This window comes from Haliaeetus albicilla, chromosome 9 (assembly GCF_947461875.1).
Source record: "Haliaeetus albicilla chromosome 9, bHalAlb1.1, whole genome shotgun sequence".
Lineage (NCBI taxonomy): Eukaryota > Metazoa > Chordata > Aves > Accipitriformes > Accipitridae > Haliaeetus > Haliaeetus albicilla.
Window position 1 is genome coordinate 5,967,960 of NC_091491.1, and position 20,556 is coordinate 5,988,515.

A 20,556-nucleotide genomic window follows, 5' to 3' on the forward strand; every position below is an offset into this window, starting at 1 on the left:
GACCCCCAGGGGGGTGTTTGGGGCTGGTTTCCCCCCCTCCTCCCTCGGGTAGGGGTCGGGGCAGGTCTGGGGGGCCGTGCAGGGCTGGTTCCCTCGGGGTAGCCGCTGGGGAGGCCCCGAGATCGGGGGGGGGGAGCTGGGCTTGTCCGTCCGCATGTGTCCCCCCTCCACCTCCAAGGGCTGCGCGTCCCCGGCGGGCTGCGCGCTCCCGACGCGCCCCGTGCTTGGCGCTGTACTGCGCCGTAGGGGCGGGGCCTCGCCCTCAAGACACGCCCACTCCCCAACCCACCGCCTGGCGTAGCCCCGCCTTTAACAAACCTCTCCGGCGGTGTGACGCGTGCGCGGAGCAGCCAATCAGAGCGGTGCGTGGTTTTCAAACGGGCGGCGCGCGGGGACCGGCGGGACCTGGACCGGAGCCGGGACCGGGACCGGGACCGGGGCCGGAGCCGGAGCCGGAGAGCGGGACCGGAGAGCGGGACCGGGGCCATGCGGGCTGCCCAGACCCCCACTGTGAGTGCGGTCCGGGACCGGGGGAGCTCAGCACGGGGCGGGCGGGGAGGGGGGACACCGGTTTGGGCGGCCCGGTTTGGGCGGCCCGGCGGGGGGGGGGGCCGGGGGGGGGTTGAGGGTCCCGGCGGGGTTGAGGGTCCCGGCATGGCGGCTGCGACCGTGCGGGCTTGGCTGGGAGGCGGTGGGTCCGGTGCGGGCTGAAGCGCTCCCGGTATATATGTATATGGGGGAGGGTGTACTGCCGGTGGTGCCGCCGGTGACCCCCGGTGCCTTTCCCCAACCCCCCCCACAGAGGCAGCAGCGGCCCTGGCGCCCCCCCCTGCAGGAGCTGCGGCTGCAGCCGGGCGCCGAGCGCACCACCCTCACCCCGCTGCTCCGCCGCCTGCGGCTCAAGGTCGGTGTGTGGGGAGGAAACCGGGACGGGGGGGAGCGGGGAAGGGAACAGGGAAGGGTGCTGGGGTGTACGGGAACTGGGGGGGGGGGGTACCAGGGTAGTGGGAGGATAAGTGTATCTACTGGGCTGGGGGAAATGGGGAGACTGGGGCAAACGGCTATGGGGTGTTGGGGGGAAGGGCAGGGCAGCCCTGACCCCCTCTACCCCCCCCAAATGTCCTGTAGGACCATGACTGCGCCACCCCAGTATCCTGCACCCGGGGCCCCCCCAGCAGCATCACCTCAGTGCCCTGCAAACCAGGACGCCCCAGAAGTGCTATCCTGCTCCCCCCCAGCAGCACCACCCTAGTGCCTTGCACCTCGGGGCCCCCAGGGACTCCCACCCTAGGCTCCAGCACCTTGGAGCCTCTCGGAACTCCTGCTCTGAAGCCTGGTGCCCCTGAGATCCTCAGCAATCCCACCCTGGCGCCCAGTGCCCTGGAGCCTCCCAGCAGGACCAAGCCAGAGCCGCCTGGTAGTCCCACCCCAGGGCCCAGCACCCCGGAGCCCCCCAGCAGTACTGTGACAGCACCCAGCACCCCAGAGGCCTCTGGCAGCACTGTGACAGCCCCCCTGTGCAGCCCTGTCCCAGAGCCCAGCACCCTGGAGCCCCCCAGCAGCACCGTGCCAGCCCCCCTGTGCAGCCCTGTCCCAGGGCCCAGCACCCCAGAGCCCTCCGGTAGCACCGTGCCAGCCCACATGTGCAGCCCCATGCCAGGGTCCGGCACTTCAGAGCCCCCCAGCAGCACTGTGCCAGCCCTCCTGTGCAGCCCTGTCCCAGGGCCCAGCACCCCAGAGCCCTCTGGGAACACCGTGCCAGCCCCCCTGTGCAGCCCCGTGCTGGGGTCCTGCACTTCAGAGCCCCCCAGCAGCACCGTGCCGGCCCCCCTGTGCAGCCCTGTCCCAGGGCCCAGCACTTCAGAGCCCTCCGGGAACACCGTGCCAGCCCCCCTGTGCAGCCCCGTGCTGGGGTCCTGCACTTCAGAGCCCCCCAGCAGCACCGGGCCAGCCTCCCTGTGCAGTTCCATCCCAGGGCCCAGCACCCCAGAGCCCCCCAGCAGCACCGTGCCAGCTGCCCTGTGCAGCCCCATCGCAGGGTTGTGTACCCCAGAGCACCCTGGCAGCACCAGCCCAGCACCCTGCACCCCAGGACCCCCCGACATCATCAGCTCGGTGCCTTGCACTCCAAACTCCCCAGGCAGCACCCCTCTAGCACCCTGCAACCCCAGGTCCCCTGGTAGCGCCAGCCTGGCCTCCTGCACCCCAGGGCCCCCCGGCACCAGCTCCACCCCGCAGGAAGCCCCCTTCCACGGGTGGCGAGCGGCACCCGCCGACCTCTCCTGCAGCCCCGTGGCTGCCGAGCCCCTGGCTGGAGATGGGGGTGCTGGTTCCCTACCTTGCCAAGGCACCCCTGAGGGAGCCGAGTCCCCTGCCCCCCCACAGCAGGGCCCCCCGGAACTCCCTCCCACCGAGGCGGGTAGGTCGGAGCCTGCCGGGTCAGAGGCAACGGCCACCCCCATCCCCTCGCCTGAGGTGGCCCAGGGTGCCGTCTCCTGGGTGTTGCCGCTGGTGTGGCTGGAGAAGAGCCTCAACGCCTCGTCCCTGCTGGATTCCCTGCGGCACAGCCTGCCCCTGCCGCGGCAGGACATCGGCACCAGCGTCACCCCCGTGCCCACCGCGGCCGCCGGCACCAGCGTCACCCCCGTGCCCACCGCGGCCGCCGGCACCAGCGTCACCCCCGTGCCCACCGCGGCCGCCGGCACCAGCGTCACCCCCGTGCCCACCGCGGCCGCCGGCACCAGCGTCACCCCCGTGCCCACCGCGGCCGCCGGCACCAGCGTCACCCCCGTGCCCACCGCGGCCGCCAGCACCAGCGTCACCCCCGTGCCCACCGCGGCTGCCGGCACCTTCATGACCCCTCGGGACCTGCGGGATAAGAGCATGAACACATCTGCCGGCGGCCTCCCTTGTGCCAAGGACAGCGCTGCTGAAACAGACTCCCTGCTCTGGCAGTAAGTGTGGGGATGTGCCCACCCAGACGGGGCTGTCACCTTTGGTCTGTCCCTGCCCGAAGCCCTCTCTCTGTCCCCAGCTGTCCCCGGGAGCAGCTGAAGTCCCTGCCACGGGCAGAGCTGGAGGGGCGGCTGGAGAGCACCCTCATCATCATCGAAGCCCTCTCGCTCCAGCTGCGCGACTGGCAGGAGAGCCAGCGGCCGCTGCCCGGCGTGGGGCCGGCCGAGCAGAGGGACGCACTCACCCAGACTGACATCACCCACCCCAAAGGGGTAAGAGTCCTCGCAGGGGCGATGCCACCCTTGTTCCCTGTGGCCTCGGTGCCGTGACAGTGCCCACGTGCCGCCGGCGGGATGGTGGCCCCGGCTGGACCGCAAGCCGGTGGAGCGGAAATAAAGCGGGGCTGCTGCGGCATGGCACGGCATCACGCGCCTGGCTCAACCCGCTGAGTTTGCTGAATTTGAACCCTTTGTGCGGGGAAACATCCCTGGCACACGTGGGGGGAGGATGGGAGCTGTCATGGCTAACCGGCTCTCGCTGGACCCCGGGGTGGAACAGGGCTGGTGCGAAGCCCCCTCCCCTCTGCTGGGATGCCCTTAGGAGGAAGAGATCTACCGCAAACTCTACCTTGAGCTGCGGAGGAAAACGGAGGCTCTGCAGCGGCAGCGGGGAGCGGAACAGGACCTGCAGCGGGAGCTGGAGCTGGCTGCCGCGGGCACGGTGCGTCTCGGCTGGCTGGCGTGTGATGAGTGCACCAGGTCTCAGCTGGGCAGGGCATGTGTGTGTCCGATGCTGCCTGTGCCAGCTCTGGGAGCGCTGCCTGAGCACCGGTGCCTTTATCCCTTCCCCAGAGCGCCTGGAGCAGGCAGTGCCTCCTGTTTCGGGGCCTCGTAGATGCCACCTTTCAGAGCTTGCAGGATGAGCAGGGAGCCCTTGCCCAGGAGGTGAGCACCCAATGCGGCTGGGCTGGCCCCCCCTTGCCCCTGGGTTTTGGGAGATGCTGGTGCTGCTGGCACACATGGCAGCTGTTGGCTATACCGGGTGCTGTCTCCTCTCACAGCAGGAGCAGGCGAGGGCCCTGGTGTCCCGGTGTCAGGCCATGCTGGAGAGCGTGCCCGGCAAGCTGCGGAGCTGCCTGGAGGAGCGGGATGCCATGAGGCAGCGAGCGGACGAAGCCCTCCGAGCCAAGGAAGAGGTAGGGGGGGCAGCCGGTGGGGGGGTCGGGGCAGGGTCTGCTGTCCCCATGCCTTTGATGGGGTGTCCTGCATCTTTGCCCAACTCTGGGGGGGTGAAGGTCTTCCTGGCATCCCAGGGGAAAGCCCAATGTGGCCCTGGAAGGCCAGAAGTGCTTGGAGGTGCCCAGAGCGGCTGGAGCTCTCTGGATGGGTTTTTGGCTTGGGCTGTGTCCCGCTTGGAGCAGGAGCCCTGGGCGGCAGCAGCATGCGGGGACGGTTCCTGGAAATTGCCCCTGTGCGACACCGTGCCCGGAGCAGCATCTTTCCCTCGGCAGGGAGATCGCTTCCTGGAGACCTTCCGCGCCCATGCCAGTGCCCAGATCGGTGCCCGCGACCAGAGCCTGGCGTCCCAGCGAGAGCTGGGCACGCTACTGGCGGATGCCATTGACCAGCAGGTACTGAACGGGTGGGCACCTCCAGCTGCCTCCCACCTGGGTCCCTGGGGGCTGGAAGGGCATCCCCACATCCTGAGCTTGGGTGATGCTCTGAGCAATGGTCTGTGATGGGCTTGGGTCCACCAGAGGTTTCTTGGCACTGCTGCTGGGAAGCTGCCATAGATCCGGCCTCGGGGCTGGCGCTTGCCTCCCTCCACGGCCATTGAATATGGATCTTCAACCACAGCAGTGCTGACCCATCTCTCCTACCCCCCAGGCATCCCTGGCTGCTGAGGCTCAGCCTTTCCGGGAATTTGTAGATATCACCTTTGAAAATCTAGAGGAGGAAAGGAGAGCCCTGGACGCAGAGGTGAGGGCTGTCCCGGTGGGGGCTGGCGGCGGGCCCAGCCCCTTGCCTCCCTGCCGGTGTGGTGCAAGCTGGTGCCGCTTCGCTCTGTCTCAGAGCGCTTTGTGCCCTGGGTACCGTGGGCAGCCCGGCTGCCAGACCTGTCCCTGCTCGCGCAGTGGGGCAGTGCCACCGGCCGGCACGGCTGCGCTGCCCCGGCTCCGAGGCTGGCAGTGCCATGCTAAGCTCTGCCCGATGCCATCTCTCCCCCAACGCAGCGGGAGCAGGCGAGGGCCCTGGTGTCCAGGTGCCGGGCTGTGCTGGAGAGCGTGCCTGGCAAGCTACGGAGCTGCCTGGAGGAGCGGGATGCTATGAGGCAACGAGCGGATGAAGCTCTTCAGGCCAAGGAGGAGGTGAGGGGTTGTCCGGTGCTGAGTGGTGCCCTGGGGGTGTCTGGGATGCTCCCTCGCAGCCTGGCTGATGGCAGGCATGGGGTGACTTGGGGTGCCTGTTGCTGTGGGAACACCCCATGGGGAAGAGCAGCCCAAAGCGAGCCCGGAGGACACTGTGTCTCTGCAGGTGTCCTGCCAGCTGGAGGAGACCTCGGTGGCCCTGCAGGACACGGTGGCTCAGCTGGAGCAGCTGACGGTGGCCAACTCACGCCTCAGCGCAGGTAGGGGTGGGCGACATGGGGGTTGGAACTGCTCTGTCCCTGCTGCCCCTGTCGTCGTCCCCCACCGCGCTGACTGCTCTTGCCCCTTGCAGACCTGAGCAACCTGATGACGAATCTGGCCAGCCTGGAGCAGGAGCGGGATGCGCTGCAGCAGGAGAATGAGGAGCAGTGGGAGGAGATGGCCTGGTGGGTCTGAACCCTGGGGCAGGGCATTGCCCCCCCCATAGTCACCAAATTGCCACCCCTTGCCCCCAAAAAGTGGCACCCCCTGACCCCATCCCATCCCCGCAGGCTGGCGCGGGAGAGGGACACCCTGCAGCGAGAGTGCAACGGGCTGTGCCAGGAGCTGCGGGAGTCAACCGAGTGCCGGGAGGTAGGAGCTGCCTGACCCTGCCCGCTCCGTCACGCGCTGCCGGCCCCCGTCACGGCCTCGCGGGAACGCTGGCGGCTGGCCAGGAGCGGGATTAGCCCTTCTGCAGTGGGGGTGGGATGAGCGCTTCAAGGGTGGTTGACATCCCGCACGTAGCGCAGATCTCTATCCTGCCCGGCGGTGATTCCCGGGGGGGAGGGGGTGGGCAGCTCTCTGGGATAATTTTCCCCTGGCTGCAGGCGTGGTGCCATTCCCCAGCCTCTCCTATGTCCCTTGTAAACTATTGGTCTCCAGGGGTTGGTTTGCTGGGGTAAAGCTGCACCTAATTAGAAAAGGCACCCTGAGGCATGGGAGGGACTGTGTTGAGGGTCCCAAGGGGCCCCCTTAGGTTTCCTGGGCACTCACAGCCGTGCCTCCCCACCCTCTTCTAGTTCCTCGATCAGGAGAACTGCATGTCCCGCACGCAGCTGCTGGAGGTAGAGGCCAGGCTGAAGTCCACGCTGGCCACCCTGCAGGAGCGTAGCCTGCAGTATGAGGAGCTGATGGATTCCCACCAGCGCTTGCGGTACCGACCCCGCTCACCACCTTCACTTGAACCCCTCTATTTTTGGGAAGTCGAGCCCCTCCTGGGGGGGTGGGGGACACACAGGGGGCCGTGGTTCTGGTCACTGCTGCCCCAACCAAGTGTTGATTGCCCAGGTGGGTGGAAGAGGCTGTGGGGAAGCCCAGCAAGACCCCATCTTGGGGGAAGCCGCCTAAATCTGTAGAGTTTGCACCACCCCTGGGTCATGGCAGGAGGCAGGCATGGGAAACGTCCCCATCCTCCACTGAGGAGGGAGAACGCTGCTCCCGCTGAGGCTGATGCCATCCCGCAGGGAAGAGCAGGCTGCCCTCAGCAAGGAGCTGGAGACCACCAGGGCCGAGCTCCTCGACTTGCAGCTCAAGAGGGACAAAATCTCCTGGTGCTCCATGGACATCACCGAGAGCAAGATGCGGCTGCAGGAGCTCGCTGACTGCCTCAGGGCCGCTCTGCAAGAAGAGGTAGGAGCCCTGCCCTGGGGACAAGGACAAGGAGGTGGCCGGGGGGGTCAGACACCTGTGGCTCTCCATGGCATGGCTTCGAGACCCTCCCCCCGGCTCGCTGGGGCAGTACAGAGCTGTTGCAAGCTGTGCTCTGGCACTGTGTTCTCTCTCCCCTCTGAAGGATGATGATGCCCCACTGAGAAGCAGAGCCTGGACCCCGGCTCCGCGGACGCCGGGCTGGCAGACACCCCGCCGTGCCTGGACCCCCGCCTGCCGCACGCCAGCATGCCGCACCCCGTACCATGCCAGGCCCTCTTTTGTGGGCAGTGTCCTGAAAGCGGTGTCGGGGAAAGGTGAGCTGACACCCGCTATCTGGGTGCTGGGGGGGGGGGGAATCCCTCCCTCCTATGCTGGGGTTGTGCACTGGTGCTGCGTGTGGAGGAGATCCCAGCGCCATCCCCGTGCCTTTCCCTGCGGATTCCCCGGTTGCTCCCTCGTGGCAGCCATGGATTGGGGGGTCACTGCTTCTGCGAGTGTCTGGGGTCTTCTCTGAGCTCCCTGGGGCAGATGGGTGTATGAGTGAGCTCTGGTTGTGCTCCCTGCAGCACGCAGGGCTGGGCACAGCGCCTCTGCACTCTCCTCTCACAGATGTTGATGAAGCCACCGGAGGTGGGAGTGTATTTACCAAGGACAAACCTGCCTCTACACCAAAGCCGATAGGTACTGGGGCTGTCACCCTGCCTGAACCCTGCTCTGAAGCTGCAGGGCTGCCTGCATGGGGGGGGATGAGCAGGCATGCCTTCCCGCTTGGCTCCGTGTCCCCTGGGGCTGACAGTTTCTTCCATGCGACTCACGAGCCTCTGCCCTGCCCACAGAGCCCGAGGACGGTCTGCTGGAAAGCGTGAAGGAGCTGAGAGCCATGGTCTCTGACCTCACCTTGCTGAGCTCCCGCATCCAGGAGCTGGAGCAGAGCGAGTTCAAGGCGCTGCAGACAGAGATGTGAGTTCAGTGGGGGCTCGTGTCGAGGGCCAGGCACGGGCACCATTCTCCTGGGCATGGCCTCTCCTGCGGGCAGCCTGTCTGGGCTCTGCGTCTTGCCCCAGCCCTGGATTAGACCTCTCCTGCCATGGCTAGAAGGGCTTTTTCCAGCTGGCTGGGCTGGCGGGTTGGCCTCTCCCACCATGGAGCTGGTGGATGCCCAGGAGGGGGTTTGGTAGCCAGCACCACTCTCGGCTGCTATACCCACCCACTCAGCACCGCTGTCCTCTCCCAGCTCCGACCTGCAGCTCCGTCTGGAGACGGTGACAACTGAGAGCCAGGAGAAGATGGATGCCCAGGCTGCCACCATCGTCAAGCTGAACAAGGCACTGAGGGGCAAGCTAGAGGTGAGCTGGTGCCAGAAGTGGGCCAGCGCTCACCCCAGGGCAGAGCCAAACTGGGACGGGCGCTGATCTAGGACACAGAGAAATCTGGGTGACCGGCTCCGGTGATGCCCCATGGGTGCTCCTGGCTCGTCTGACCTTCTCAAACATGAGAAAACCTGCTCCCACCTGGGGTGATGTGGGTGGCCAGGGCCGGGCACTGCCTGACACTGCTTCTTCCCCCTCCCGCAGAACGAGAAGGAGCTGCAGGACGTGGTGAAACAGCAGGAAGAGAAGATGCTGCAACTCATCGACAAGAGTGGGGAAGTCACGGTGTGTGACGGGGACCTGGCCGAGCTGCACGCCTGGGGGGTGCCGGCTGCAGGACCCCACTCAGCATCTTTCCCCCCCGCAGAGGCTGAAGGGAGAGGTCTCTCAGCTGAAGCGCTCGCTCCAGCGTGCAGAGACGGAGGCCAAGGTGTTGTGGGAGGAGATGCGGGGGCAGGAGCCCAAGGTGGATGCTGTCTATGTCCAGGAGCGAGTCCTGCTGCGGCAGGAGGTGAGGCTGGGGGGCTGCTGGGGCTGAGAACTCCTCGTGTCACCACCCCTCTGTGGACAGGGGACCTCTCCAGCCCTCGGTCTTTGAGCAGGCGACCAGTGGGATGGCAGGGGAGAGCCCCCTCCACGCCAGGGCTCTTGCCCCACAGTGATGCCTCAGCGGCGCTTGCTTTTTTTGCAGGTGGACAAACTGCGGCTGCTGCTCCTGGAGAAAGAGGATGAGAATCTGCTGCTCTCCGACAAGTACCTGGAGCAGGTATGGGGACCCCCAAGGGGCTGCCCTGGCTCTTGTGCCCTCTCCCTCCTGGGCCGGTCCCTGCCCAATTTTGGGGCAGGCTCCTAACAGGTATCTCTCACTGCAGGTCCGAGGGTTGGAGCTGAGGCTCTGTCATGCCCAGAAAGTGCTGAGGACCCACGAGGAGATGCAGGAGAAGATGAAAGAGGTGAGGTTTGTTGTGGTTCCTCACTCCCACCCTTGCTGTGACTGCAGCAACACAAAACCCTCATCCTAAACACTGTCACTAACACTGCTGCTGTCCCCAGGTCCTGTCGGCCGTCCCCGACGTGGCAGCCGGCTGCCAGGAGCTCCACAGCCTGCTGCGGTACTTGGGCCTGAAGCCAGCCACTGGCAGCAAGGAAGTTGCTGAGCCGCTATAGCCTGTAGCGTGAAACCTTCCTCTTCTTAATGCTGTAATTATTTATTGAATAAAGTTTTGTTGGCTTTCACCCTGCCTGGTGCCACGGATGCAGGAAGCTTCTGGTGCCCTGGGTGGGGACAACTTGTCCAGCCTGCACCGGCTGCTCCCGCTCTGTCCCTGTCATGGGGCTATGAGCACAACTCCCTGCCACCCCAGGGCCTCTCCTTCTTGGCGGGGGAACATGCACCCACCCCCCCACCTCCGCTGGTGTTTGCTCTCATTAAGGCCCTGCATTCCCCAGGCTCCCACCCTGCGGCTCCAGCATGCCCAGGCTGACCTAGCTTCCCTCCCTGGGCCCCTGCTCCTCCTCCTGCCCTAGATTCCCTCTGTGCCGCCCCCCCCCCCCGCAGAGGCTATCGGAGGCTGGATCCTGCACCCCCATCACGGGGCTGCGGGCCACATGCCTGTTGCGTGGCTCCGGCATGCAGCATCCCTTGGGTCGAGGCGAGCGCTGCCTGCCAGGCGCTGGGAGCTCTGCCAGCTCCTGTTCCCAGCCCCCCCCTCCGCCTTGGCCCCCGCTGCCGCATGGAGGGGGCTCCCTCAGGGGCTCCCCTGCTCCCAGTACAGCTCCAGCCTTATGTCCCTCTTTCCCCACTAAGGCATCTCCTGCGGGATCCCCCTCCTGGTGTTCCCAACCCCAAGGATGCTCCCCGCCGCCATGGGGGCCATGCGGCACCTCCCTCCCCTGGCACAGCCCAAAAATAGCACTGTTCAAACAAGTGCTCTGGTTTTTAATGGCCTGTTTCTCCTGCCCGGGGGTTGGAGGCGGGAGGGGGGTTCACCTTCCTCTGCCCTCTGCCGCGGCCCTGCTGCCCTGGGCCGGGCGGGTGCTGCAACATGCTGGGTGCTGGCACATTTATTAGCCCCCGCACCCAGGAAATGGAGATGTTTAGGGTTGTGCCTCTATTTACCGGGTGCGTGGGTGGCTCATGGGGAAGCAGCCCTGGCATCACCTCCTTCCCTGTTATGGCTGTGACCCTGCTGGCAGGGGGTCAGATACGGCCCCCCCCCCCCAAGATGCGAGGCTGGCAGTGGGGGCCCCAGGCTGTGCCCGGCTCTGGGATGCGGGGGCAGATGTGTTCCCTTCCCTGGATTTTAGGGCCATGTGGGGTGGCCGAGCCTTCCTTTTACGACGGGGATTCAGCAGAGCAAGGCCCTGGCAGCCGGCCCTGTGGGGTGAACGGGGACACCGCTATTGTCCCTGTGCCGGCTGCGGGCAGCTTTTTTTTTTTGGGGGGGGGGCTGGTCTCCCGTGGGAGCCCCTGCCCTGTCCTGGGGGCAGTGCTGGGGCTTGGCTCCTGGTAGCAGAAGTGACGCAGCTGGGGTCCCTGGCACGGCGACAGTGGGGTGGCACGGTGAGCCCCAGCCTGGGGGTGGCACGGGGGGGTCCCTGGCCCGGAGGGCGATGGGGGGAAGGTCCCCTGCCTGTTGTTGATAGTGGCAATGGAGGGGGGGCACAGCGGGGGTCCCCGCCAGCAGCAAGGGGGTGGCAGGGGAAGACCCTCCCCATAACCAAGCAGGGTCGGTGACCCAGAGGGGTCTCCAGCAGCAACAGTGGGGTGCCCGTGTGGCATGGGGGTCCCTACCCACGACAGGGGGTCATTCAGCCGAGTCCCTGACCGGGACGGGACGGGGGGGGCACAGAGGGGTCCCCACCAGCAGCAGAGGGTTACAAAGCGGTAACACAGCGGGGTCCCCACCCGGGGGTTGTCGCCACCAGAGACAAGGCGGGAGGCGGCGGTGGCGGGGGGGGGATGTGTGGGGGGGGCGGAGCGGGCCGTGGGAGGTGGGGGGGGCCGGTCCTACCGGGTGCCGCCCCGCCGGTCACGTAGCTCTGCGGCACCGCAGCCCCATTTACCGCGGGGCCGGAGCGCACAGCCCGCAGTCCGCGCCCGCCGCCGCCGCCCGCCCTGCACGGTAAGAGGGAACCGGGAGACCGGGGGTGGGTGGGGGGGGGGGCAACCGGGGGTGCAGCCGAAGGAACCCGGAGGGGGAAGCCGGCAGCTCCGCCGGGGTGGCTCCGTGCGGCGCCGGCGGTATCCCGGGGGTCGGGTAGGGCTGGAGGCGGGGGGGGGGGCTCTGGGGTAGAGGGAGCCCCGGGTATGGGGGTGTTTTGGGGAGGGGGGGGTGAGGCCCGGAGATACCCGAGCCCACGCGGCGCCGGTCGGGGGAATCGCCGCCCCGGGGGGGGAGCACCGGCTTTCTGGGGCAGCCCCGTCCCCGCGACGGCGGCAGCCCCGGGGGGGATCGCCAGCCCCGGGGGGGATCGCCAGCCCCGGGGTACCCCAAACCCCGGGTACCCCCAGCCCCGGGTAGTGCCGCCCCCGGGGTCTCTCCTTCCCCAGGTAGCTCCATTCCCGGGTTATTTCCATGCCCACAGTATCCCCATCCCCGGGCTATCGCCATCCCCCGCGTAACCTCCCCGCTCGGGGTATCCCCCACCCCGGTTTATCTCCATCCCCGGCCCCCCCCCCCCCCCGGGGAGCTGCGCTCCCTCAAGATGGCTGGGCTGGGGGCGGGCGAGCAGGCAGCAAAATGGCTGGGAGCTCCCCGGCATCCTCCACGAGGCCCTGCCCGTCCCGGGGTGAGGGCAGCTGCCTGCTTATGCAACTCATCCTCCTCCCCACTGACCCGCAGGACCGGGATCCCAGCCCCGTGGGGGTCCCCGGTCCCCGCAGGATGAGGGTGCGTGGCAGATGGGGGGGGTGTGGGGGCCCAACCCGGCTGCGCGTGACTCAAGCCCCATCCGCTCGCAGCCACCGCCACCATGACGCACCAATACCCCGCGCTGACGGCCGAGCAGAAGAAGGAGCTGTCGGACATCGCGTTGCGTATCGTGGCCCCCGGCAAGGGCATCTTGGCCGCCGATGAGTCCGTAGGTCAGTGGAAAGCGGGGGGAATCTGTCCCGTCGCCCCTTTTTCCCCCCACGCCTGAGGCTGATGAGGGTGCCGGGTGCCCGCAGGGAGCATGGCGAAGCGCCTCAACCAGATTGGGGTGGAGAACACGGAGGAGAACCGCCGGCTGTACCGCCAGATCCTCTTCAGTGCCGACAGCCGGGTTAAGAAATGTATCGGGGGGGTCATCTTCTTCCACGAGACCATGTACCAGAAGGCTGACGACGGCACCCCCTTCGTCCAGATGATCAAGGACAAGGGCATCGTCGTGGGCATTAAGGTGTGGGGGGTGTCCGGTGGGTTTGCGGGGCACTGAGGGTGCTTGGGGGGTGCTGGTGGGGCTCAGCGCTGCCTTCCTCTTCTCGCCGCAGGTGGACAAAGGCGTCGTGCCGCTGGCCGGGACGGATGGCGAGACCACCACGCAAGGTAGGTGGAGTGGGTAGCGGGGTGGGGGCCTTGAGGTTTGGGGCTGCGGGGCTGACGCACTGCCCGGCAGGTCTGGACGGGCTGTCGGAGCGCTGTGCCCAGTATAAGAAGGATGGGGCCGACTTCGCCAAGTGGCGCTGCGTGCTGAAGATCAGCGACAACACCCCCTCCGCGCTCGCCATCATGGAGAACGCCAACGTCCTGGCCCGCTACGCCAGCATCTGCCAGCAGGTACATGTCTGTGGCCGGGCATTGCCCCACGGGTTGGGCATTGACCCATAGGGATGGTTGTTGACTTAAGGGGCCACGTATTGCCACGCGGGGATGGGCACTGATCCGCGGGGATGGGCACTGATCCACGGGGCTCAGCATTGGCCCCGTGCCTGGTAATCACCCCACGGGGCTGGGTATCAACCTGTGGGCTTGGTAACACCTCACGTGGATGGGCCCTGACCCCCAGGACGAGGCATTGCCCCGTGGGTTGGGCATCACCCATGGGACCAGGCGTCAATCCATGGAGCTGGGCACCACCCCACAAACATGGGCATTGCTCTATGGGGCCAAGAATAGACCTTCCCAGGCTGGGCATCACCCCGTGGGGCTGGGCATCACCCCACTGGGATGGGCATCACTGACAAGGGTGGACATTGAACCTGGAGGTTGAGCATTACCCCCCAGGTCCAGGCATTGGCCCACATTGCCATGGGGCCAGGTGAAGCCCAGGGACATCCCCATGACGGCATCTGCCTGGTGTTTGCAGAACGGCATCGTGCCCATCGTGGAGCCGGAGATCCTGCCTGATGGTGACCACGACCTCAAGCGGTGCCAGTATGTGACGGAGAAGGTGAGCGGTGGGGCAGGCAGCAGGGTGGGCATCTTGCCGTGCTGTGCTACGCTGTGCCGGGAGACACCACGCTGCCCATCCTTCCCAGGTGCTGGCAGCTGTCTACAAGGCACTGAGCGACCACCACGTCTACCTGGAGGGGACCCTGCTGAAGCCCAACATGGTGACCCCCGGGCACTCCTGCCCCACCAAGTACAGCCCCGAGGAGATCGCCATGGCCACTGTCACTGCCCTGCGCCGCACTGTACCCCCAGCCGTGCCAGGTACCAGCACCGGCACGTCGCGGGGACCAGGAGGGGGATGCCCTGTGGACATCCCGGTGCCATAACCCCGCTCTCTGCAGGTGTCACCTTCCTGTCCGGGGGTCAGAGCGAGGAGGAGGCTTCCATCAACCTCAACGCCATCAACACGTGCCCGCTAGTGCGGCCATGGGCCCTCACCTTCTCCTACGGGCGGGCGCTGCAGGCATCGGCGCTCAGCGCCTGGCGTGGGCAGCGGGACAATGCCACCGCCGCTACCGAGGAGTTCGTCAAGCGCGCAGAGGTGATGGGGACGGCCCCCCTGCAGGAGAGGGGTGCTGAGGTTCTGCGTCCCCTGGGGTGGTGGGGACACCGAGGGCTGCGTCCCCATGGGAGGGGGTACGCTGGTGGCTGTGCCCCTTGGGATAGGGGATGGCGAGGACCATGTCCCACGGGGTGACAGGAGACACCAAGGGTTGTGCCCCACAGGACAAGCGATGCCAAGGACCATGGTCCCCATGGAGGGGACACAGTACTGTCTCCGTGGGGGACAGTGAGGGCTGCGTTCCCACGGGGGAATGGGGGATGCCAAGGGCCACGTGGGATGGGCCATGCCCCCTCGGGTGACACGGGACACCGAGAGCTCTGTCCCTGTGGGAGGAGGGATGCCAAAAGCCGTGTCCTGTGGGGTGACAGGGACACACCAAGGGTTGCGCCCAGTGAGATGGGGGACACCGAGGGCTCTGTCCCCATGGGAGGGGGATGCCAAGGGCTGCGCTGTTGCAGGGGCACAGGGGATGCCAAGGACCGTGTCCCCACGAGCTGGGGGACCCTGAAGGCTTTGTCCCCAGGGACTGGGGGACCCCAAGGGCCATACCCCACAGTGGCGGGGGGGGGGGGGCACACCCCACGGGGGGCCGCTGACATTTCCTTTTCCCGCAGGTGAACGGGCTGGCAGCGCTGGGCAAGTACGAGGGCAGCGGGGACGACTCGGGGGCCGCCGGGCAGTCCCTCTATGTGGCCAACCATGCCTACTGAGCCCCGGCCGGGTGCCCCACCGGCCCCCGGCCCCCGCCCCGGCCCCCTCCCCGCCACTGCTCACACCCCGCTTCCACCCCAGCCACCCAGGGGAGCAGCCACGCGGGGAGGGGAAGGGGAGCGCGTCCCGCCGGCTGGCCCTACACCGCCGCGTCCGCAGATGAAGTGGGGGGCCCGGGTTACCCGGCCTCCGGAGGGAGCCACCTGGGTGCCCCTTTGGTGGGGGGCTCCGGCCAGGCCATTGTGTGTGTGTGTGGGGGTCGAGGCCCGGCCACGTGGGGGGCAGGAGGGGAGGCCTGGGGGGTGCCCCTGCCCTGCCATAGCTTCGCAGTCCCGGTCGCTGCCGCCCTTGGGGCGCCTGTGTTGTGTTCGCCGTGTGCACCCCGTGTACCAAATAGCCTAACAACAAATAAACGGTAGAGACATCGCTGTGCCGCCTCCTCCCTCGCTGCCGGGCACCCTGGGACCGTGCCCTTCCCCATCCCGGGTTGCCCCGTCCCTCCTCCGGCTCTGGGCACCACCCGCAGCCGGTTGCGCTCATCCATGCAATGAGCTGTGCCTGGTCTCAGCTCACCCACACCCATCGTGAGGCTCTGAGAGCCGGTGGGGGGTGGTGGGGGGGTGGCTGGGCTCTCCCTACGGGCCGTGGGGCGGGTGAGGAGCCCCTGTGAAGTCCCTGTGTCCCCCCGACCTTTCCCGGCCGCGGTGCTCGGCGCTGCGCAGGCGCCTGCTGGGCCCCCTCCCGCCCGCGCAGGGGCACCGCCTGTCCCTCCGCGGCACTCGTAGAGGCCGTGCGGCCAAAGCCCGCCTCCTCGGGGGCGGTGCCGCGTTTTGATTGGTGCACCTTCCCGCCCGTCTGCGCCGCCGTTCTCCGGCCTCGGCTCCTATTAGCTGTTCTGAGGACTGGGCGCTCTGAATGGCTGGATTGGGCGTAGGCCCCGCCCTCTCGGCTGACACGGGAAGTGAAGATGGCGGCGGCGGCGGCGGCGATAGCGGCGGATGAAGCAGGTACCGGCGGCACCCGGGTGCCCGGGGCTCGCTCGTTCTCCTCCAGCCCCGGTCCGGGGAGCCGGGTCGGTGCTGAGCGCTCTCCCCGCAGAGCGGGCGCGGGGCCGGCGGGCCGCCCTGTCCTTCGCGGCCATCGCTGTGGTGTTGGGGCTGCCGCTGTGGTGGAGGACGACCGAGACCTACCGCGCCGCCCTGCCCTATGGGGACATCGAGGGGCTGGGACAGCTGCCGGTGAGCACCGGGAGGGGGGCCGGGGGCCCTAGGTCCTCGGGGGACGACGACACCGGGCTGACGCTGTCTCCGCTCAGTTCCAGCTGGCGGTCCCCGTCGCCGTGGTCTTCGCCCCGGGGTCGGTGCCCGGGGACCTGCCGAGGCCGCTGCCGTTCAGGGACGTGCAGGAGATGGAGATTTCCGTGAACCGTGAGAGACATCTCTAGCTGTCACTGCCCTGTCCGTCTGTCCGTCCCTCCTGGGTGGCCTCATGCTTCACCGGGGGGGTCCCTACGTCCCCACGGCTTTTCTCCCCGGCTGTCAGCCCGGAGCTCCCCGGACACCCACCCCATGTTCGCCAGTATCATCCTGTCCTGAGCTGGCGGTACAGCGGAGCATTGGGGACAACAAGTTCCCAGGGATGCCGCAGGGAAGAAACCGGCTCCCCTCCCTGGGAATGGGGGTGATGGCAGCCCTCGGAGGGTGGGATGTGCCCGCCAGTGTGGACCAGCTGAGGCCACGTGTCATGGTGGGTCACTCAGCTGAGGTTAGAGCTGGTGCCCAAAGGACCTTGTGGCATGTGTCTCCCTGGGGCTGTCCCTTGTCCCTCTTAGCACCTGGCTCTTACAAAGGGTGCAAGGGCTGGGATTAGCAGATTCACTCAGGTTTTCTCCCCTGGCAGTGAGACCCAGCATCACGTCCCGCTACGAGACGGTCTATCGCAGGACCACAGCTCAGGAGGAGGCAGCGCTGGATGTGGCTACTGCACGAGGTACCGGGACGAGGGATTGCGGTTAGCTGGAGTAGCTCTGTGGCAGAGCAGGCTCCTCTTTCTGAAGCTGGTTGAGCAAAGGACTTGGCTTCACTGCATCTCAGGGTGGGACGAGGATTGGAGTGAAATTCCCAACCCTGCTAATGCCTCCATTTTCCCTAGAGGCTGATGCTGCTCTGCACCCGCTGCAGGACGCCTTGTTGGGCTCTCTGACCATGTACGTGGTCCCCGAAACCTCCTCTCTCCTGCCTCAGGTAGGGAGCAGCACCCTGCGGTGCCAGCCTCTGCACGCTTCACCCCTCGAAGGTGCCCTGGGAGGAGGCACCAGACGTTGCGTCCCCAGGTTGTCACAGGTGGCACCGTGCTGTTCTTTGGCGCGTTGACAGGAGCCAGCCTTGCTCCTGGCCCTCACCCCTGCCCCTTCCCCAGGGCATCAACGTCTATGTGGGGAAGCACCGCAGTGCCCTGGTGAGGGCTGGGGGGGGCCTGGCTGCCCTCCGCACCCGCCTCCAGCAGCTCACGCAGGTGATGTCCTTCACGGCCAGCTCCATCTCCGCCGCCCTCTCGGACCGTGTGCCCAATGGCCAGCTGGGCCCTGATGCCCGGCGGCACTTGAAATCCAGCCTGGGTATGGATGTGCACCCCAGCCCCATTCTCTGACCTGGGGAAAGCCCTCTGTCTCTGGGGGGAGATCCCGTTCCTGCTGTACTTTTAGCATCCCTGGATGTCTTCTGGGGTGACAGACCCCGGGGTCTTCCCTTTGCCCTTGGCAGTTGCTCTGGGCCAAGATCCGTGCTGCGGTTGCTGCGTGTTGGGGCACTGGTGTGTGGCCCTGCACTGGGGAGGGCCAGGGAGGAGGGGGTCAGGTCCTGCCACTCTTGGGAGCTCTGTCATGGCCACGTGCCCAGCCTCAGCATCAACAGGCAGTAGCTGTGCCAGTGCCTCACAGACTGTGTGTCCTCGGCAGGGTATGAGATCACCTTCAGCCTGCTGAACCCTGACCCCAAGTCCCATGCCGTGGACTGGGATATTGAGGATGCCGTGAACCGCTACGTGCAGCCCGTCCTGGACAAACTGAGCTTGGTGGCCAACTTCTCTGTTGACTCACAGGTGAGGACTGGGAGAGGCGATGGGGAGAGCCCAGCCCTGGGCCTTGCCAGGTGCCCCGAGACGCGCTTTTCTGCCAGCAACGTCTTTGTTGTGTGCCTGCAGATCCTGTACTACGCCGTCCTAGGAGTGACACCACGCTTTGACAAGGAGTCCTCCAGCTTCCTCTTGAGTGCTCACAGCCTCCCGCACGTCATCAACCCTGTGGAGGCCCGGCTGGGTGAGCGCTGCGCTCCTGACCTGGCTCTTGTGGGACTGGGCTCTGCTGAGGGAGGAGGGGACAGCTGTGCCTGGGGCCTGTGCCCCTTCCCTCCCTGCAGCACCATGCCCTGCCAGCCCCGGGTGGGAGGGAGGGTGACTGAGACCTGCTGGGCTGGCAGTTCTGCTCAGGGCTTGCTGTGGAAGGAGGAGCTGGGCTGGGCTCTGCCTCAGCACTGCGCACGGGTGGTCTGCTCTCGCTGTCCCTGCCAGCCAGGGGAGTTCTTTGACTCTGTCCCGCTGCAGGCTCCAGCGCTGCCTCACTCTACCCCGTGCTGAACTTCCTGCTGTACGTGCCAGAGCGCTCCCACTCCCCTCTGTACATCCAGGACAAAGATGGAGCCCCAGTGAGCACCAATGCCTTCCACAGCCCCCGCTGGGGTGGCATCATGGTAAGGGGCCATGGGGGTGCTGGCAGTGCCCAGACAAGGCGGTGGCTTCACATCCCCAGCGAGTGCTGGTGGCCCTGCCAGCCCTGGGGCTCCGGCTGTGCCTGGCTGACACGCTCTCCTGCAGGTTTACAATGTTGAAGCCCCTGCTTCCCCCCAAGTCTCCCTCCCGCTGCACGTGGACGTGGACATGGTGCGAGTGATGGAGGTTTTCCTGGCCCAGCTCCGGTGAGGATGCTCTCTTCCCTCCCCGGGCCTCTGTGTGCTCTCCTGGCACACGTGGAAATCATGGGGGGGTCAGAGCAGGCTGTACCCCTGCAGTTTGTTCGCTTCTCTGTGGGCTCTGGGAGGCTGAGAGGGGCTTTTTGTGGCTTTTGAGATGCTGACTACTGGCCAGCACTGCTCTCTGGCCAGGGGTGCTGGCGCATCTCCCATCTCCTGAGGTAGGCGGCTTGTCTTGTCCTGCCCTGCATCCAGGAGGCCGTTAGGCATGGTTGAGCCCTGTGAAGACTGAATGCAGCAGGGAAGGGGAAGAGCAGGGAGTGTATGTGGGACTGCAGGTTTGCGATGTGGGCTGGGACCTTCCCCTCTACTCCCAGGTTACTCTTTGGGTTATCTCGGGAGGAGCTGCCCCCCGATTTCCTGCTGGAGAGCCCAGGGAACGAGGGGCTGGCCGACTGGGAGCTGGACCGCCTGCTCTGGGCCCACACTGTGGAGAACATCGCCACTGTGTCCACCACCTTGACTTCACTGGCCCAGCTCTTGGACAAGATCGGGAACATAGTCATCAAAGATGATGTCGCCTCTGAGGTAGGGCTGGGGCACTCTGAGGTGGGGAGCGGAGGGGGACCATTGCTGGGAGCAAAGCCCCCAGGCTGTTCCTGTGGTCCTCCCTGGCCGGGGACTGACCGTTGGCGTTGTTCCCACACAGGTGTACCAAGCGGTGGCCTCAGCGCAGAGTGCCATGGCCGAGCTGGCTGCGGGCCACCTCCACTTGGCTTTCCAGGCCAGCAAGGAGGCAGTCACCTCCTCGGAGCGGGCCTTCTTTGACCCATCTCTCCTCCATCTCCTCTACTTTCCTGATGACCAGAAATTTGCCATCTACATCCCGCTCTTCCTGCCTATGGCCGTCCCCATTCTCCTCTCCCTGGCCAAGATCGTCCGGGAGGCCAGGCAGCGTAAGAAGGAGCCCACCAAGATGGACTGAGCCCATGGCGATGGTGTCCCGTCTTGGGGCTGGGGCTGTCCCTGCTTTGTGGAGTGTGTTGTCACGGACCCATGGCCAAAGAAGGCACCCCAGAACGGTGTTAAGGCCAGGCTGCGGCCAAGACGGAGAGTGGGAAGAGAGGGTGCTTTGAGGGTGGGAGATGCTCTCAATCTGGCTCCTGAGCCCTCCATCCTGAAAGGCAGAGAGATCATAGAGGAGGGCAGGGGGGGACCTCCCTGTGTGTACCCCTGGCCCTGCACTGTGTTCAGAACATGCTGCTGTATAAACAAAGAAAACCCCCAGCTTTGCGGGGGGGCTGGTGTAGGGCTGTGTGACCCTCCTCTCCTTAGCCCTCTGTGTGGGTACCGGTTGCCCTACCTTCCCCCCGGCCTCGCTTGCCTGCCCCCCCCCCCATTGCTTTTAGGGGGGCTGCCTCCTGTCTTTCAGGGATTTAGCCCAAAACGTTTCTTGTGGGGGCCAGTTAGGAGGTTCAGCTGTTGGGGGGGGGGGGGGCAGTTCTTAATGGGGTGTCTCATTGATGGGTGTTGGGGCAGAGCCTTTGGGGGGGCA

General features: G+C 66.6%; 3 protein-coding genes across 4 annotated transcripts; all 3 read left to right on the forward strand.

Annotated features, from left to right (window-relative positions):
• The first annotated feature begins 73 nt into the window (after window positions 1–73).
• Window positions 74–9,626, forward strand: SPAG5 (sperm associated antigen 5). 2 transcript variants are annotated; one of them, XM_069791223.1, is made up of 24 exons: window positions 74–510; window positions 803–904; window positions 1,129–2,954; window positions 3,035–3,227; window positions 3,556–3,675; window positions 3,807–3,899; window positions 4,016–4,150; window positions 4,466–4,585; window positions 4,842–4,934; window positions 5,189–5,323; window positions 5,490–5,583; window positions 5,676–5,769; window positions 5,875–5,956; window positions 6,385–6,518; window positions 6,829–6,994; window positions 7,158–7,329; window positions 7,625–7,696; window positions 7,852–7,975; window positions 8,250–8,361; window positions 8,590–8,670; window positions 8,753–8,896; window positions 9,077–9,151; window positions 9,258–9,338; window positions 9,439–9,626. In XM_069791223.1, the coding sequence occupies exons 1-24, from the start codon at window positions 487–489 to the stop codon at window positions 9,550–9,552; spliced, it is 4,386 nt and encodes a 1,461-aa protein (XP_069647324.1). In that variant the 5' UTR covers window positions 74–486; the 3' UTR covers window positions 9,553–9,626. The 2 variants fall into 2 exon arrangements, with proteins under 2 accessions (XP_069647324.1, XP_069647325.1); XM_069791224.1 differs by lacking the exons at window positions 4,466–4,585; window positions 4,842–4,934; window positions 5,189–5,323.
• A 1,738-nt stretch (window positions 9,627–11,364) lies between these two features.
• ALDOC (aldolase, fructose-bisphosphate C) lies at window positions 11,365–15,464 on the forward strand. The gene is made up of 9 exons (XM_069791228.1): window positions 11,365–11,510; window positions 12,350–12,472; window positions 12,557–12,768; window positions 12,860–12,914; window positions 12,985–13,145; window positions 13,675–13,758; window positions 13,847–14,021; window positions 14,102–14,301; window positions 14,940–15,464. The coding sequence occupies exons 2-9, from the start codon at window positions 12,361–12,363 to the stop codon at window positions 15,033–15,035; spliced, it is 1,095 nt and encodes a 364-aa protein (XP_069647329.1). The 5' UTR covers window positions 11,365–11,510; window positions 12,350–12,360; the 3' UTR covers window positions 15,036–15,464.
• Window positions 15,465–15,920: 456 nt separating this feature from the next.
• Window positions 15,921–20,308, forward strand: PIGS (phosphatidylinositol glycan anchor biosynthesis class S). The gene is made up of 12 exons (XM_069791225.1): window positions 15,921–16,043; window positions 16,135–16,274; window positions 16,352–16,463; window positions 16,936–17,025; window positions 17,188–17,279; window positions 17,455–17,653; window positions 17,993–18,135; window positions 18,238–18,352; window positions 18,637–18,782; window positions 18,907–19,007; window positions 19,379–19,589; window positions 19,711–20,308. Exons 1-12 carry the CDS (start codon window positions 16,004–16,006, stop codon window positions 19,984–19,986), a joined length of 1,665 nt encoding a protein of 554 aa, XP_069647326.1. The 5' UTR covers window positions 15,921–16,003; the 3' UTR covers window positions 19,987–20,308.
• The last annotated feature ends 248 nt before the right edge of the window (window positions 20,309–20,556 follow it).